Source organism: Macrotis lagotis, chromosome 5, assembly GCF_037893015.1.
Source record: "Macrotis lagotis isolate mMagLag1 chromosome 5, bilby.v1.9.chrom.fasta, whole genome shotgun sequence".
In the NCBI taxonomy this organism is placed as follows: Eukaryota; Metazoa; Chordata; class Mammalia; order Peramelemorphia; family Peramelidae; genus Macrotis; species Macrotis lagotis.
In genome coordinates this window covers 241872019-241890442 of record NC_133662.1, presented here as the reverse complement: position 1 = coordinate 241890442, position 18424 = coordinate 241872019, and the positions used below count along the sequence as shown (strand labels likewise).

Below are 18424 nucleotides of genomic sequence, written 5' to 3'. Positions count from 1 at the left end.
AGCCACTTAACCCCACTGCCTTGCAAAAACCTAAAAACAAAAACAAAAACAAAAAAAAAAATAAAGTATGTGTAGTTCCCCCCAATTGAAAGTAAGGACCCAGAGGGCAGAGACTTTTTTGTTTGGGATCAGAACTTGTTTTCACTGTATTAGAATAAATGAGGGTCCCAGAATTGCAACAATAAGAAAGGGTCACAGTCATACAAGTGACTGCTTAGAAGTCCCCCACCTGATTCTATAAGCCCTGGATGGCAAAGTGTAAAAGGAAGAAAACTGTAGGCTCCAACACCATTTTTCCTGATTGTCCAAGGACTGGATGCCCTTGAAGAGCCTGGGTTGTCTTTCTCAAAGTCAAATTCAAGGTCAACCTCCTTTAAACCACCCCAGAGTTAAGATCAGCCCTGGTGTCAATGCTGTAAAACCAAACAAGGACCTTCTTTAGCAGCCACAGAACATTAAACCATGCTTCTTCCCATCAGCTCTGTCACAATCTGTATACCTTGGGTAAGTGACTTAGGCTCTGTTTCCTCATCTGAAAAATGAGGATGTTGGACTAGCAGGACTCTAAGGCCCCTTCCTACTCTCCATATATGAGTCGATGAGTCTAGGATCTCCATGTGAAGGACTGCTGCCTGTTTTTGTATGGCCTGCAAATTAAGAATGGGACAAAAACAGGCAGGGTTAGAGTGGCAAGCTGGATTTGGCCTGGGGGGGGCAGTTTGCTCACCCCTGGTGTAGTGGAGAAAGAGTAACTTTGAGGGACTAAGTTCAAGTCCCTCCTTGGACACATACTGGTGGGTGGCCCTAGGTAAGTCACTTAACCTTTGTGTATACCCAGAAACATACTATAATTTTAAGCTGAAAGATAGATCTTCAGTTAGAATTAAATCACTAGTTTGATTTTTAAAAAAATCCTTCCTTGGCAGAGCAGTGCAATAGGATTTCAAGTCAAAGGTTTGGGTTCAAATTCTCTTTCTACCACTTTCTACCTTGGTTTGGTTTTGGTTTTGGGGTACTCCTATCTATCTGTAAGTAGCTGAATTCCCCTTCCTCTGGCACTTTTTCACCACTCAATTTTGTCCAAAGCAAAATGGGGATAAATGCAGGGGTCCTTAGGACTCCCCTCTCCAGGGTCCTGATCCTTTTGACTGGTGTGAGTCTCATAGTCACTACTGACTATCATCTGGTTCCTTGAAGTTTACATTCTCTCTTTCCTCTCTTCTCTCTCACTACTTCCTCCCTCTTTCTCTCTTCTTCCTTTTCTCCATCTCTGTTCTTTTTCTCTCTGTCTCTGTTTCTCTCCAATGTAATTACTCAGGAAAAGAGGCGGGTGGAGGATCATGGTGGGCCTGCCCAGCTTGAATGCCATCAAGAAGGCATGATCTCCATCAGGAAGCAGAGGGATTGCTGGTGGTGCAAGCCATGCTAGGGGGAGGAAGGCAAGGAATGGGCTTAAGAGTCTTAGGACTTCAAAACTAAAAGAGGTCTTTGGAGAAGCAATGTACGGTGGACAAAAAGCCAGGCTCAGAATCAGGAAGATGGATTCAAATCCTGCCTCTGCCACCCAGTGACTGTGTAACCCCATCTCCCTGTGTGATACTGGGCAAATCATTTAAACTTCCTCTGGGCTCCAGTTTTCTCATTTGTAAAATGAGGGGTTTGGACTAGGAAACCTTTCCCTTTTTAAATCTCATGACAAAAGGCCCTCTTCCCCAGGGCTGGAAAATGGGGCGGGGGGGGGGGGGGGAGAAGCACTGGGAATTCTGGAGGGTTTGCAATTTCTTTCTCCCCGAAGATCAACATCCCTAAGATTCCCCCTACCTGCTCACCTGGATGTCCCTGCAAACTCTTATCCACCTGGAGTTTCATAGCAGACAGTCATTCAAATCCTACATCATCCATCCCTAAACCAGTAGGAGGCCTAGTTTCAGGACCACTTTGGTTCCTCCACTGGACAGGATCATGGGGAGCTACCCAGGGTGGAAAAAGAAAAGTGAGGGACTTACCAGTTTCTGGAAGAGGTGGCCCAGGGTGACCTGGCTGTCCCACTGCTGCACCTTGGGGCAGAGGTTATCGTAGAATTCTTTGTGGATCTCATAGATGTCCTGAATCTTGTAGAAGATGGTCTCAATCTGCTGGATGGTGAGCACAGGCTGGGAGGTGGTGGCTGTGGCCTTGAGGGGTTTCATGGGCTGTGAGCAGGAAGGGACAGAAGACAGGGCTAGGGTAAGAAAACCCAGTTAACAGCTTGGGGAGAGGAGATCTACATTCAGATTTCAGGGGTTTGTGACCTTGGGCATAGTACACTCCCTAAATTCAGAGCCATAAAATGGGCACAAGTGTGCTTTAAAGATCTACCTCATGGGGACAATGTGAAGAAAACATAGCATAGGCAAGTGCTATTTTTATTCCCCATTTTCCAGATGAGGAAACTGAAGCAGACAGCCCTTAACTGACTTGCCCAGGGTCATACAACTACTAAGTGTATGAGGCTGAATTTGAACTTGGGGCTTCATGACCTTCTCCGTGTGTGTGTGTGTGTGTGTGTGTGTGTGTGTGTGTGTGTGTGTGTATTTTCTATGAGTCACAAAAATAGGGAAATTCATTCTTAGGAAAATGAACTAACCCACCCAAAGTCATACAGCTCTGAAAGCACCAGAGATAGGATTTGAACCTGAGGCCTCTTATTCCCAGGGAGGGGCAGAAATTTGTCTGTGGTCACAGAGAAAGTATCAAGGATCACAGAGCTAAAGCTAGGAAGGACCTCAGAGGTCAAGGAGTCCTCAGTTTATAGATGAGGAGAAATAGGTACAGATGGTGACACGACCTGTCCTGAGTCATTCAGCTAGTGTCATGGCCAGGATTTGAAACTAGGTCCTCCAAACTACACTGTCTCTCATAAACTTTAAATTAAGTTTCTAAATGTGAGGATGTTGGGTTTTTTTTAATAGGCCTGTGAGGGCAGTAGGTGGTGCAGTGGATAGAGCCCCATCCCTGGAGACAGGAGGACCTGAGTTCAAATTCAGCCTCAAACACTTCTTGCTGTGTGACCTTGGGCAAATCACTTAATCCAATTGCCTTAAATAAAAATAAAATTTTAAAATTGCTATAGGAAGCACCTACTGAGGAAACTTCATTCATTATTGCGGGAAGCACCTCTTCAGCCCCTTCTAATCTTAGAGTTATTGAGAGATTAATTAAGGGACTTGCCTCAGGTCACAGAGATAAGACTTGAGTCCAGGCCTGAGTCTAAACCAGTTCTGTCTTCATTAGGTCTTGCTACCTTTCCTCTAAATGTGAATTATTGTTGCTGTCCATAGCCAAGGGATTGGAGAGGCTGGGGGGACATCCTTTGCCAGGGTCTTGCCCAGAAAAGGGGCTAAGGGTGACACTGTACCCATTGGACCTGAAGCTTGATTTGTCCTTGGGTGGGGCTCTCACAGGTCCCAACAGGCCATGCTCAGTTCATATGGCAAAGAAACCCAGCATGCTGGGACCTGCTAGATCCTGGGAAGGTGGCCAAGCCTGGGCATCCTGGAAACCAGCCCAGAGGCTGCTGCAGTCACTGGGCAGCGCCCTGCCAGGCATGCTGTAATGGGGTGTTTGTTTTTATTAACAGGATCCACACCTTCCTCTGGGGAGGACCTCACCCAACATTTCATGAGGCCCCTTCCCCTCTCACCCTAGTGGATGGGAGAGTTAGCCTGGAACTTCCTCTCTGTGAACCCAGTCTCTCTTTTGTTAGCAGCAGAGAGAGGAGTTTTAGGCTCTCTGGAGACAATTTCAAACCAATCCTTTCCCTGAGGACAGCTGCAGCCCAACTGATGGTATCAGAAGTCCCAAAGCCTGAAGGTTCCTCAGAGACCACCTAATCCAACTCCCACATTTTATAGCTAAGGAAACAGTCTCAGAGAGGTTAAGAAACTAACAGGATCAAAGTTCAGAACTTTCTTTCTTTCCCTCCTATTATTTCTTTTTCTTTCTCAGATGAGAAAATGAGGCTCAAGAAACTGAACTGACTTGCTCAAGATCCCACAGTCATTTAGCACCTGAGATAGGATTTGATTGAAAGTAAGAAAACCATTGAAAAATAATAAATAAAGAGCAGTTACATGGTGCCATGAATGGAGCACTGGCCCTGGAGTCAGGAGGACCTGAGTTCAAATATGACCTCAGGCACTTAATAATTACCTAGCTGTGTAACCTTGGGCAAGTTACTTAACCCCATTGCCTAGCCAAAAAAACCCCACCAATAACAAACAAATGAACAAATAAATTAAATTTAAAAACTTGAAACTGGTTTTATGAAGAAAAAAACCCAATAAAATAAACCATTGGTTCATTTGATTAAAAAAAGGAAAGAAAACCAAATTAGCAGTATCAAAAATAAAGGGGTGAATTCACATTCACCACCAATGAAAGCAATTGTTAGGAGATATTTTGCTCAATTATATGTCAATAAATTTGACAATCTTTTGAAATGGATGAATATCTACAAAAATATAACTTATTAAGGTTAACAGAAGAAATAAAATACTTAAATAACCCCATCTTAGGAAAAGGCCATCAATGACCATCCTAAGAAAAAAACCCTAGGACCAGATGGATTCACAAGCAAATTCTACCAAATAATTAAAGAACATTTAATTGCAATTCTATTCAAACTATTTGGAAAAACAGATAAAAAAAATCCTACTACCAAATTGCTTTTATGACACAAATATGGTGCTGATACCCAAATCACAAAGAGCAAAGAATGAAAATTAAAGACCAATTTCCCTAATGAATACTAATGCAAAAATTTTAAATAAAATACTACAATATGTCATATGGATCACACAATACAACCAAGTAAGATTTATACAAGGATTGAAAGGGCTGGTTCAATTTTAGGAAAATTATTAGTATAATTGACCATATCAATGACAAAATCAACAGAAATCTTAAGATTATCTCAATAGGTGCAGAAAAAGCTTTTGACAAAATATAGCTGACATAAATCAACAGCATTTCTATATATTCCCAACAAAGTCCAGCAGGAAAACATAAAAAGAGAAATTCCACATAAAATAACTACAGACAATTTAAAATAATTGGAGGCTTACCCACTGAGACAAACCCAGGAACTATATGAGCACAAACATAAAGCACTTTTTTCACAAATAGACTTAAACAACTGAAAAAGTGTTATTTGCTCATGGGTAGGTTGAGTCAATACAATAAAAATGAAAATTCTACTTAATCTTTTTTTAACATATCAAACAAATCATTTAAAAAATTCTTTTATAGAGCTAGAAAAAATAATAACAAAATTCATCCAGAAGAAGACAAGGGAATCTATGAAAAAATGCAAAAGAATACTGTCTAGCCATACCAGATCTCAAACTTAAAGTGACAATTATAAAAACAATCAAGAACTGGCTAAGAAATAATGGTGAATCAGTGGGACAGATTAGGCATAAATTATGTTATAGTAAATGGCCATATTAATCTAGTTTATGATAAAACCAAAGATCCAAGCTTTTGGAATAAAAACTCATTATTTGTCAAAAACTGCTGGGAAAAATAGAAAACAATATGGCAAAAATTTGTTATAGAACAACATCTCACACTATTTACCAAAATAAGATCAAAATGGGTGCATGATTTATACATATGATAATATAAAATTAAAACAAAACCAATACAACCAAAATTATAAGGAAAGCAGAAAAGTGATAGAAAATATTAGGGGGCAGCTAGGTGGCATGGTAGATAGAGCACTGGCCCTGAAGTCAGGAGCACCTGAGTTCAAATTTTAATAATTACCTAGCTGTGTGGCCTTGGGCAAGCCACTTAACCCCACTGCCTTGCAAAAACTAAAATATATATATGGGATGATTTCAGAAAAACCTGAAAAGACTTACATGAACTGATGAATAGAGAAGTGATCAGAACCAGAACATTGTACACACTAACAATTCAATGGAGAACTGTGAATAACTTAGCTGTTCTCAGCAAAACAATTATCCAAGACAATCCCAAAAGATTAATTATTCTCTTCTAGAGAAAGATCTGATATTAAACAGACTGAAGCACGCTATTTTTCACTTTCTTTAATTTGATTCTTATTGAACAAAATGACTAATATGAAAATGTTTTCCATAATTGCACATCTATATCCTATATCTGAATGCTTACCATCACAGGGAATGGGAAAGGGAGTAAGAAAGAGAATTTGGAACTCAAAATTTTAAATTAAAATATTAAAGAAAAAAGTGAGGTAGGATTTGAACTCCAAGGCTTTTTCTTCTACCATGATAATGCCCCCATTGAGGTACCTCATGTTTTCTTTTCACTGTATAATGATTCTCCTTTTCCAGCAGGCAGGTATGCATGCACACATCTGACCCAAGACCCTCTGAGGTCAGCAAAAACAGTCATAGAAGTCTCAGGAGTAAATGACAAGCTGTCATCACTCAATATGGTCCACAGAATTAGCCAAATAAGAGCAACTCTCCCCTTTATCCCTTACCACATATGGGCATTGGGAGGGGGGTGGGTGTGGCTGCTGACACCCACAAACCATCTGTTTTATGCTTCAGACAGACTTTCCTAGGACAGCTGGTCTCTACGGGCCTCCCTGTTAGTGTGGCCTGCCTGGAGGGTTTAAGGGTGGGAAAGGAGCAAGAAGGGGAAACAGGCTGTTCTGTTTCTTGGAAAAGGGAAAAGAAAATGAAAATGCAAAAGGAAAGAGGAAAAAGGGGATAGCATTATCACCAAGTAATTTAACTTTAAATTTTATTACATTATCCTCCAAAAGGGGGGATTTCTTCTCCCCCAAATATCTGTAAAATCAACAGTGTTCCAGGTGAGAGATCCTTTCACAGATCCCCTAAACAAGCACCATGGCAGCCATCTGAGCAACAATCAGGCTGGATTATGGAAGTGTGGACTCATTCCAGACACCTGGACTGTGTGCGGGGAGCTCTCCAGATGAGGAGCTATGTTTCTATTACCAAGGGGAAAAGAAATGTAATAGCATGAATGTGCTATTAGCAAGATCACAGCATCTTCTCATTTAACAGATCAGGAAATTGAGGTTAAGTGACTTACCCAGGGTCAGGAAGCTACTAAATATCTGAGGCAAAATTTGAACCCAAGTCTTCCAGATTTCCATTGCATGGTCCTATCCACTGTGACATACTGCCTCAGAAGAGCATTGGAGAACACCCATAATGATAAGGAGTCTAGAAACCATTGAGAAATGTATAATAGAAGTTTCAACTTAAGAGCTTGATGGGGGCGGCTAGGTGGTGCAGTGGATAAAGCACCCACCCTGGAGTCAAGAGGACCTGAGTTCAAATCTGGTCTCAGACACTTAATAATTCCCTAGCTGTGTGGCCTTGGGCAAGCCACTTAACCCCGTTGCCTTGCAAAAACCTTAAAAAAAGAGCTTTATAGGATCTCAGAGTTCATTGAGTTCAACCCTGCCATTTTAAGAATAAGGAATGTAAGAATTCTAATCTAACTCCTTAATTTTATTTTTATAGATGAGGAAACTGAGGCCCAAGGATGTCAAAGAATGAACAGCTGAGCCAGAATTTGGATCCAGGTCCTATAAATTTCACATTCTGTATGCTTTTCTTTGCACTGTTTAACCTAGAAAAGGGAAGCCTGAGACAGGGGCACCCTAAGTCCTCCAAAGGCCTAAGGGATCCTCATATGAAAATGGGACTGGACTAATTCTGTGTTGCTTGGGAAAACTGGGCAAAGTTGGTTGGTGTTCCAAGGAGTCAGATTCAGGCTATGCAAAAAAGGGAAGAATTGTCTAACAAGCTATGGAGCAAGAGAATGAGCTCTCCTTCTGCGGTAATGTGCACACTCCCTGGTCTGTGAAAGCAATCCAAGGAGAAGCAAGATGCCTATCTTTCACATATGCTAGAGGAGCCATTCAATCTTGGTCGGAATCAGGAGCACAGAATGAAGGCTCATTCAGAGAATTTAGAGCTGGGGTAGATATCAGAGGTCATCTCATCCAGTCTCATTTTCCAGATGAGGAAAATGAGGCCCAGGGAGGTTTAGAAATCGGGCTGGTATCATAAAGTCTGAGGTTGGTGGACTCAGGCCTTCCTGACTCCAACTCAATACCTTGGCCCTCTCCAACTTCAAGAGGCAGAACTAATATCTGAACCAGGGCTTCTGTCTCCCAATCCAGAACTGTCCATGGTGCCTAACCCCATACCCACTCCCCAAGAGGTATCCTCGTGGCACTAGACAAGAATCTACATGTAATGGCCTAAGATGTCTTCCAGCTATTACATCCTAGGATTCTAAGTTTGGCTCACTGATGACCTCAGCTCCCGCCAAGTCTCACCAGCAGAATGTCCCAGGCTCAGAGTCACCGGCTCTCCAAGCTGTTTGAATGTGAAAGCTAGAGCTCCCATGTTTTGCCAAGGGGAAGGAGTGACATCCACTTAAATGAACAAACGACAATTCAGCTGCTGATCCCCAGAAACTCCCAGCTCCAGGAAGGATTGTAGAAAGTAAAGCATATGAGCAAACCATATCCCCCCCACCCCATACTTCTGACAGCCTTAACCAATCAGTACCCATAGAGTATCTGAACATGGAGTCAGAAGATCTGAATTTGAATGTGAATTGATACTTCTTGGCTATTTCATAGGCTCATGGATTTAAAAGGTTCAAAGGTGTCTCAAAGGACATTCTTTGCCCAATCCCCTAATTTCCCAAAAGATGAAAGTGAGAATCAGTAACTTAATAATAGCCTAGTAATTACAATAGTTAACATCTATAGAATACTTGCTAGGGATTTTGCTAAGCCCTAAATAAGTATTCTCTCACTGGATCCTCACATCAATCCTTTGAGGTAGGGGCTGCTTTTATTCCTATTTTATAGATGAAGTAACTGAAGCAGGCAGAGGTGAAGTTTCTTGCTCAGGGTCATTCAGTTAGTAATTGTCTGAGGCAGAATTTGAACTCAGTGTATGAAGCAGAATTTGAACTGTCTTCCTGACCCAGCTAGTGTGTTCTCGTTCTCTCTCCTCTCTCTCTCTCTCTCTCTCTCTCTCTCTCTCTCTCTCTCTCTCTCCCCATCTTTTCCCCCTTCCTGTCTATCTCCCCCTCCCCTATTTCTCTCTCCCCCCCATCTCTATCTCTCTCTGTGTGTTACTGTGTGTGCCTCTCTGTTTCTCTCCCCATTCCAGTCTCTTTCTTCCTCCCCTCTATTTCTCTGTCTTTCTATCTCTCTGACTGTCAGTCTCTCTGTCTCTCTGTCTCTCCCCAAAACTATCCAGTGAAAGCCAGGGTCCCTGCTCTGAAGCCTCTTATAGTCTATAATCAGCATATAAGCCAGCATTTACTAAATATCTATGCTGTACAAGAGCACTATGATACTAAGCCCTGGAGGCTCACAAAAATGGTGCCATCCTAAAGCTCCCAGTCTTTGCAGAGAGATAGGTACCACAACAGATAACTATTGTATGACATACAGTGTCCATGAGAGTACTATATGATATCCGGGGGGAAGGCTGCACCCAACTAGGGACACCCAAGTCCAAGATGGCTCTGGTCTGCTCACTGACTTTTAAACAAAACACTTCTGACACTGTGCCTTGGCCAAGGCAATCTCTCCCTCCTCATCTCTGCTTCCTGGCTCCTTCAAGTTCCAAATAAAATCCCATCTTTTACAAAAAGTTTTTCTCAGGGAGCTTTTAATGCTATAATATCTTCCCTCTGTTCACTATCCTGTATATGATTTGTTTGTACAGTTGTCTCTCCCATTAGACCATGAGCTCTTTGAGAACAGGAGACTTTTTTTTTTTGGCCTTTCTTTGTATCCCTAGAGCTTAACATAATTCTAGCTCATAATATAGTGTTGTCTGACAATGTCCTCGGGTCAGAAAGCAGTAAACAAAAGGAGGCCTCAGATGCAGACAAAAAAATTCAGCAGTAAAGACAGGGGAGGCTTTCATAGAATGACATTATTTTGGATTGGGCGTGTGTATATAGGAAGACAGGAAGGTAAGAGTGGAGAAGAGAGAGGTTGAGGATATGGGAATGAAAAAGGATGTTGGACTATTGGAGTAAAATTCTAGCAGAAGTGGAAAAGCATGGTATATCTTTCTCCTGTGTCCAGAGGGAAGAGAGAAGGAGTGATGATGCCCCCATCTGGGAAGAGCAAGACAATATTTGGTTGTAAAATGAAGGAAGGAAGGGTTTAGGAAAATGAGGCAAGGAACAGATAAGGGTTAGAAAGGACTACTGAGCAATGGCAAGGGCTTCAGCTAATTGTAGAAATGTAGGCTAGATATTACCCTAGTTCAAAACTAGCAAAATGGGGGGGGGGAGCAAGACCAACCTTAAACAACTAATGACAGATAGAAGAATGTATATTATTATATGTTGCAGTGCACAGTATAGATACTAAGGACTGTGGTTCAAAAATGGGGATGTGGGGCAGCTAGATGATGCAGTAGATAGAGCACTGGCCCTAGTATCAGGAGGACCTGAGTTCAAATCTAGACTCAAATATTTAGGCAAGTCACTTAATCCCACTGTCTTGCAAAAAACAAAAACGAAGCAAAAAGAAATGGGGAAGCAACGTGGGCTGAAGCCGTCTGAGAAGGCATCCATAGGAGAGATGAGAGTTTAAGTTGGAACCAGAGGAACAGGATTTGGATAGAAAAAGAGTAAGGGATAGAACATTAAAGGGAGGAGGAGGAGGAAATAGCAGAAGAAAAGGCAGAGAGGTGGGAAGGAATTTGGCATCTATGAAGGAAATGCCAAGAGGGAAGGGATCATAACATTCCATGAAAGTAGATAGGAGTAACTTTAGGGTTTATTTAGTGCTTGGCTTTTATATCCTCTAAGTGAAATTTGGCACATTCCTTGATTATTTAAAAGCATTTTTTCTAAGGAGTCCAGAGACTTCACTAGCTTGCCAGAGGGATCTATGATTCAAAAAAAGTTAAGAAGGTCTGATCTAGTCCAGTCATCAAGGGGAAGGAACTGAGGCCTAGAAGGTCAAAAAACTTGGCCAGGGCCGAACAACTGGTGAAAGTACTAGACTCCAGGTCTCTGCTGTCCAATAGTTGAAGCCATTCCAGAGATCCTTCCACTCCTGCTCTTCCCTCTTGATCTGACCTCCCTCTCCTGGTTCTTTTTAGAATTCTGAGCTAGGATAAGGCCCCTTCCAGCTCAAAATCTTCCATCCTTTAATCTTTCTCCAAAATGACTTCCTCTTTCTGCCTTCTCTCTATAGCTGTGATTCTTTTCCTTCCCTTCCTTTTTGCTGTAGTGGGCTGATGTCTTTTCTTGGTTTGGTTTAGCTGAGAAACAATTGGGGTAGAAGAGTTTAAGAAAAAAGTACTTTTGGTTGAAAACAAAGGAATAAGAGAGAATGTAAAAGCTTCAAATGACAGGCATGAACAACTCAGGTTTCTTTCTTTCTTTTCTTTTTTAAGGTTTTTGCAAGGCAATGGGGTTAAGTGGCTTGCCCAAGGCCACACAGCTAGGTAATTATTAAGTGACTGAGACCGGATCTGAACCCAGGTACTCCTGACTCCAGGGCCGGTGCTTTATCCACTGCACCACCTAGCTGCCCCTACAACTCAGGTTTCTTTAAGTTCACACAGTGCCTTCCTCCAACTATGCCAGAAAGGCAAGGTCTAGAGGCATAATGAATATGGAATCTAAGCAGGAAACACCAAGAAGGGAGGGACTATGGGATTCCATGTGGTTAGAGTTGGGAGAGACTTTGGGGTCTACCTGACCCTAATCCCCCCCTCCCCGCTTTTTTTTTTGCTTCCTGGAACTTTTTGGTGCTCAAAGAAACCCAAGAATCCTTGCTCAGAATAGTGTTTTAAAATGCATAAATCAAAATGCAAAGGATCACAAAAGAAACTGATTCAATTGTTTATCAAACAGTTATAAAAAAATTTTTTTAGGTACACACACGTCAGGTTAGGAAATCTTAGGTGTGACTATTTATATTTTACAGAAGAAAAACATGAGCTGGACAGATGAGAAGTGACTTGCCCAAATAGATGGCAGGGCCAAGACTGAAGCCAGGGCTTGGCATGTCAGGAGCCCTGCCCTCTGTCCTCCAACAACAGATTGGCTCTGCTAGTGCAAAGCTCCCTTTTTTGGAAGCACCCCTAGCTCCAGGCTCCTGGCAATCTGACTTTTCACTGAAGGCCCTGTACCTTGGGACCTACCCTCCCCAACAAGGATGTGCTCTGGAGCCCAGCTGACCTTCATTCTTACAGCCATGAAGGGGCTCCTGTCTTGTCCCCTCCCATTTCACTTTCACCAAGCTTTTGTTTCTTGTCTGAGGGACCCTTCTCCACTGTCTTTGAACTCCCTTTCTGAGCAAGAAAATACAAGCAGGCTCTTAACTCCGACAATGCATGAGCATAGGTTCCAAGCCCCTTTGCCTTCCCCAGCTCCTCAGGCTCCCACAGATGACTCACCTATGTTCCTCCCAAACCCCCTGGGAGATATTTTCCGGAATCTTATCTGAGCAACATAAAAACTATAAAGCAACAACAGGTGATCTTTACCCCCAGAGCAGTGATTGAGTGTGGGAGGCCGGAAGGGAAGCTGCTGTTTTCAGTCTGTGTGACATGGAGGCAAGTTGCTTGATCCTCCTGGGCCTCAGTTTATTCATTTGTAAAATGAAAGAGCTGGATTTGCTGTTATTTGTTTCAGTCAAATCTGACTCTGTCTTTTTTTTAATCTAATTCTTTGTGATCCTGTTTGGGATTTTCTTGACTGATTGATCTCCATTTCCCCAGCTCATATGACAAGTGACAAAATGGAGGGAAACAGGGTGAAGTGACTTGCTCAGGGTCACACAGCTAATGATGTCATTTCTTTCTCCAGCTCATATGACAGATGAGGAAACTGAGGCAAACAAGGTGAAGTGATTTGCCCAGGTTCACATGGCTAGGAAGTATCTAAGTCTGGATTGGAACTCAAAGATAAGTTTTTCAGACTTGACTAAGATTGACAAATGCTTTCCAAATACTATCTCATTGGCTCCTCAGAACAACCCCAGAGGTAGGTGGGGTTATTATTCCCATTTTACAGATGAAGAAGCTCAGGCACAATGAAGTTTAGTGACTTATGGGTCACACAGTTAGTGAATCTCTGAAGCCAAATTTGAACTCAGGTCTTTCTGCCTCCACAAGATTCTCTTTAAATTATATTCCTTTTTTTTTTTTTTTTTTTTTTTTTTAGTTTTTGCAAGGCAGTGGGGTTAAGTGGCTTGCCCAAGGCCACACAGCTAGGTCATTATTAAGTGTCTGAGGCTGGATTTGAACTCAGGTACTCCTGACTCCAGGGCTGGTGCTCTATCTACTGTGCCACCTAGCCACCCCCAATTCTATTCCTTTTTTAAAAAATTTATTTAAGGCAACTTAAGTGACTTGCCCAAGGTCACACTGTTAGGAAACTATTAAAAGTGTCTAAGGCTGGATTTGAACTCAAGTCCTCCTGACTCCAGGACTGGTGCTCTATTCACTGAACCACCTAGCTGCCATGGTTCTACACTTTGAATCCAGTGAATAAGAAGAGGAAGTCTGATTCTTACAATGCATGTTGAGGAAGGCATATATATTAGTCGATCAACCTATAAGCATTTATCAAGCTCTTACTGTATAAAATACAAGGGGGAATTTAGAGTCAAAAGATCTGAATTCAAATCCCACATCAGCTATTTAATACCTGGGTAACCTTGTGCAAGGAAGTCATCCATTTTCCAAATTTGTAAAATGAGCGGGGGGCAAAAACTGGTGGGGTAAGACTGGTTGAAAGCCTTTAAGTACCCTTTAAGCTCTGTTATCTGTAACCCTATGAATGAGACAGTTTATCCCATCAAAGCATTGTGCTACAGAGGAAAGAATGAATCTAGAATCAAAGGTTCTGAGTTCAAATCCTAGCAAATCTCTCTCCTCTTAGTCTCATAGTTTCCTTGTTTATAAAAGTTGGAGGTTGGATCAGAGGGTCTTGAAGGCAATTCCTGACTGGATTCCATTAATTAGGAGTGTGACTTGGGGAAAATAACTTCCTTCTCTGAGATTAAGTTCCTTTTCCCATAAAATGAAGGGACTACACTAGATGACTCTTGGGATCCCCAATCCACCTCAAAACCTGTGATGCCATAGAAACACACACAGACACAGACACATATACCCATAAATTTTGGATTTGACACATTTGATGGTGATGATGATGAAGATATGTTTATTCTTTGTTCTCAAGGAAGATATGACATAAGGGAGGTGATGCTGTGACGAGCAAGTGCTTGGATTTGAGTGAGGGGGTGCTGCACTAAGTCCACCAGCCTCACTTTCTCTTCTCCAGAACCAGATAAAGATCAGAACAACTGGAGATGGCTTTGGATGCGAGGCAATCAAGGTTAAATAACTTGGCCAAGGTCATACAACTAGTAAGTGGCAAGTATCTAAGCAAGATTTGAATTCAGGTCCTCCTGATATCAGATCTGATGCTTTATCCACTGCATCACCTAGGGTGCATGCATGCATGTGTGCGCGCACACACACACACACACCCTCTCTATTTCTATCACGGAGGGTCTGCTGTGTGAGCTCATAGAAACCACACCTCTTTGGAGGAGGGGGATGGAGCTGTTTTCTCTTTTGGGAACAAGAAGGAAACCACTATCCAGGCTCTAATGAAAAGAATCCCTCAAGTGACCAAGTGAGTCACTGGAAGGCCCAGGAAGAGGAATTAGCATTTTATGTTCTCAGATTCACTTCAGTCCCCATAATGAGTGGGGCAGGCTTTGCCATTCACCTGTGGGTACAGGGAATAAGAGAGCAAGAAAGAATGGATCCCCTCCTCTACTCAACCCCCCCCAAAAAAACTCTCACCAATTTTCCCACCCAGCACCACTAAGAGGACAAAGGACCTGGTTCCTCATAGACACCCCAGTCTGTAGGAGAAAGGGGAAGATGTGGAGCCTAGCCCAGCTGCTGTTCACATGAGCAGGCCTCAAGGTTAGTGGCTGAGGAAAAGAGTAGAGGGACAGCTAAAGGAGGCTTTTCGAGCTAGCATGAAGAGAACTCTCAGCTGGCCCTTGAAACTTGGAATCTGATGCCTTTATTTCTCTTTTTTTCACAAGTAGGTTTTTATTGATGTTCCTTTTTAAAAAAAAAAATCATCATTATTTCCCCCAGTATCCCTTCCCCACCCAGAGAGCAAACCTATCAAGTAATATCTTTAAAGATAAAAAAGAAGGGGTGGCTAGGTGGCGTAGTGGATAAAGCACCAGCCCTGGAGTCAGGAGTACTTGGGTTCAAATCCAGTCTCAGACACTTAATAATCACGCCTTGGGCAAGCCACTTAACCCCATTTGAATTGCAAAATCCTAAAAAAAAAAAAAAAAAGAAAAGAAAGATAAAAAAGAAAAAGGAGGGAAAATTCAGTATAATTGATCAATATATTTAAAAGGTTTGGAAAATATATGCAATATATTCCAATTGTGGACCTCCCACTGCTGCAAAGGGGGTTGGGTATGGGCAGGCTACATGCTGGGACTATCAAAGGAACTACTGATGGTACTTGGGGAAAGAAGGGGTCATAAGAGGAGTCTTCTCCATCTAAGTTTCCCAGCACTCCCATCAGGGTTAGTTCTCTCACCAGTTTTACAAGGGCCAGAGAGGCAAAACGATTGGTTAATGTTTGGAATCCAGAATGAGAAGCAAATGAGTTAAACACTGTAAAGTGCTCAATACACACACACACACACACACACACACACACACAAATATGTATGAATGTATAAAACATACTATAATATCTGTAAAGTCCCTCCTCCCTTCTTTCCTCTGCCCACAATTTCTGCTGACCTCTTGCTGCTTCTCACAGAGAGGGACACTGGCTCTCTCCATATCTGAGGCATTCTCTTTCCTCCCTCTGCATCTGAGAATTCTTGGTTTCCCTCAAGACTCCTCTCCAATCCCCTGCTGGAGCGGGCCCTTTCTACCTGAGGGGACTGGAAAAATACCTTTCTTCTATTGGGCACACACCTATTTATTTATACATTGTCTCCTCCATTAGAGCCAAGGCTCTTTGAGACTGTTTACATGTTTGGCACAAAAAGAGCACTTTAATAAACTCTGGCTGATTGATTGACTCTTCCCAAGGATGTATGGAGGCTGAACAGAATCTCCCTGGAGGGTCCCCTGGCTCTCCATGACGATACAGTCATTGGAAAGTCGTTGCTCCAGACCTGAGACTTCCACAGCCCCATCTTCCCCCACCAGACCAAGGCTGAGTACCATCATCACCCTTTGGCCTTGTTGGCTGCCGCTACTGAGGTGTTCAAATACACACCATCTTATCTTCCCTGGCATCCAGTGTGCCAGCCCCAGCACATTAGTAACTGGAGCTCAACAGGAACCTGGAATGTACAAGATGACTTAGTAAGTTCCCATTCCCCTGTGCCTGTGGGCAGGGACAAAGAAACAAGGAAAGACTCATTTCCCTGGGAGCCTGTGTTTGTATCTATGTACACATACACACACACACACACACACACACATACACACACACACACACCACCACCACCACCACCACCACCACCCCCACCACCTGCCTAGCACCGAGAGAACTCTCATAACCAGGAAATGTGAAAAGAATATTCAAACTATTTGGGAGGAGGGAGGAAGAAATGAGTATGGAGAAGACAACAAAGGGCATAAAACTGAAAAGCATAAGCCTGTCAAGAGGGGTTTATCTTTTTTTCTCCCTTAAATGCACACCTTCCATCCCTTACACTCTGGCCAGTCACATGTAAGACCTGTGGGCAACCCAATGGAGGGTAAGGCCCCTTTGCAATTTCTAGGTCTTTTTGTGGCTGAGTGCTGCAGGGGTCTGGCTGAATTTCTGGAGCCGTTGTCATATGACCACCCGCTTTCCCTGACCACAGATACAGCCAAGAAATCAGACACTGGGGCGCTGGGTGGGAGAGAAGAGGAAGTGTGAGCCAGTACCTTTGCTCACTTGTTCAGAGTCGTGTGTGTGTGTGTGTGTGTGTGTGTGTGTGTGTGTGTGTGTGTGTGTTTAGAGGGAAAGAGAGAGAGGGAAGACAGAGGAGGGAGAGAGCGAGAGAGAGAGAGAGAGAGAGCGAGAGAGAGAGAGAGAGAGAACACCTTAGAAGGAGAAATTTCAAAGAACACTTGAAACAAACTCAGCTGATGCCTCTAGCTCTCATTGGGGGAGAGGTGGGGGGACTGTGATGTGTGGTAAGGAAAACAGGAAATAATGACCTCCACACAGGCCACCTCAGCATGAAGGGGCCAGACAAATGGAAAGAGACCCACTGGTAGATGAGAAGAGAACTGAACTTAGGACCTGAGAATGATGCCTTTGGATAAAAAAGTCATTGTGTCCCCCTTCAAGAAAAGGCCACATGTGCAACCAGATGAGTACCCAAGGACACGGTCCCTCCTGTTAGACTTGAAGTACTCTGTTCAAGTCTGGCAAATCAAAGAAGAGTGTGTGGACTTGGAGCCAGAGAACCTGGCTTTGAGTCTAGGACTTTGGATGAGACCTAACTGCCATAGGGGCAAAGATCTGGGGCAAGATATGACCTCAAAAGCCAGCCACTGAGTCCAATTCTTTCTTCTCTCTCTCTCTCTCTCTCTCTCTCTCCCCCTCTCTCTCATATATATAAAAAACTGAGGCCCAAGGAGCCTTGCCCAAGGCTTGCCAAAGGTCACTCTAGTAGTAAGTCACAAATATCAGGACTTGAACTCAGATTCTCCGACTCCAGAGATAGCGATTTTGTTATTGGGCCATGGTGCCTAATGAGCCTCGGTTTCCACAACTGTAAGATAAAGAAATTGGGTTCAAATCCCTCCCAGTTCTATGATGCCCTGGCTTAAGCATCAAGAGGGGTCATGTCTGTTGGCTGACTTAGAGAGGGTCCTGACTTAGGATTCAGGACCAGGACCAGGGCAGGTACAAATCCCACCTCAGACACCAGGAGCTATAGGACTCTGGCCAAGTTCACTTGCTAAGTCTAAGCCTGCATCTAGACCCTCTAGAAAACAAGGGGTTGGGCTCAGTAGCTGCAGTTCTGAATTGACAATCCCAAGAAATCAATCTCTAAAGGTTCCTTCTGGCAAACCAATAATCAGAGACATCACTGGGCCTCACCAAACTAAAGGTAGATTTGTCAAAACTTCCAGCAAGCACCATCTTAGCCCCCAGGTTTCAGCCATGCTCAGGGGCAGAGAGCAGCCCATGATTCACGGGACATCCTCCTCCTAACCACCCAGAGAGCTCACAGAACAAGTGCCTGCTTTGTTTCCCAATTAGGAACCGGCGTCTGTCAGTCTATTTCTGCATGTGTTATTTATTATCACTGTTCTCTTGGTCATCACGTATGTCT

General features: G+C 43.1%; 1 protein-coding gene across 4 annotated transcripts in view; it reads right to left on the bottom strand.

The window, feature by feature from the left end:
- ABR (ABR activator of RhoGEF and GTPase) overlaps window positions 1-18424 on the bottom strand; it is a 291714-nt gene that overhangs the window by 104520 nt on the left and 168770 nt on the right. For all 4 annotated transcript variants that reach the window (XM_074189144.1, XM_074189147.1, XM_074189145.1 and 1 more), the window contains one exon: window positions 2007-2192. In XM_074189144.1, coding sequence (XP_074045245.1) covers window positions 2007-2192 — 186 coding nt within the window. The remainder of the gene's footprint in view (window positions 1-2006; window positions 2193-18424) is intronic.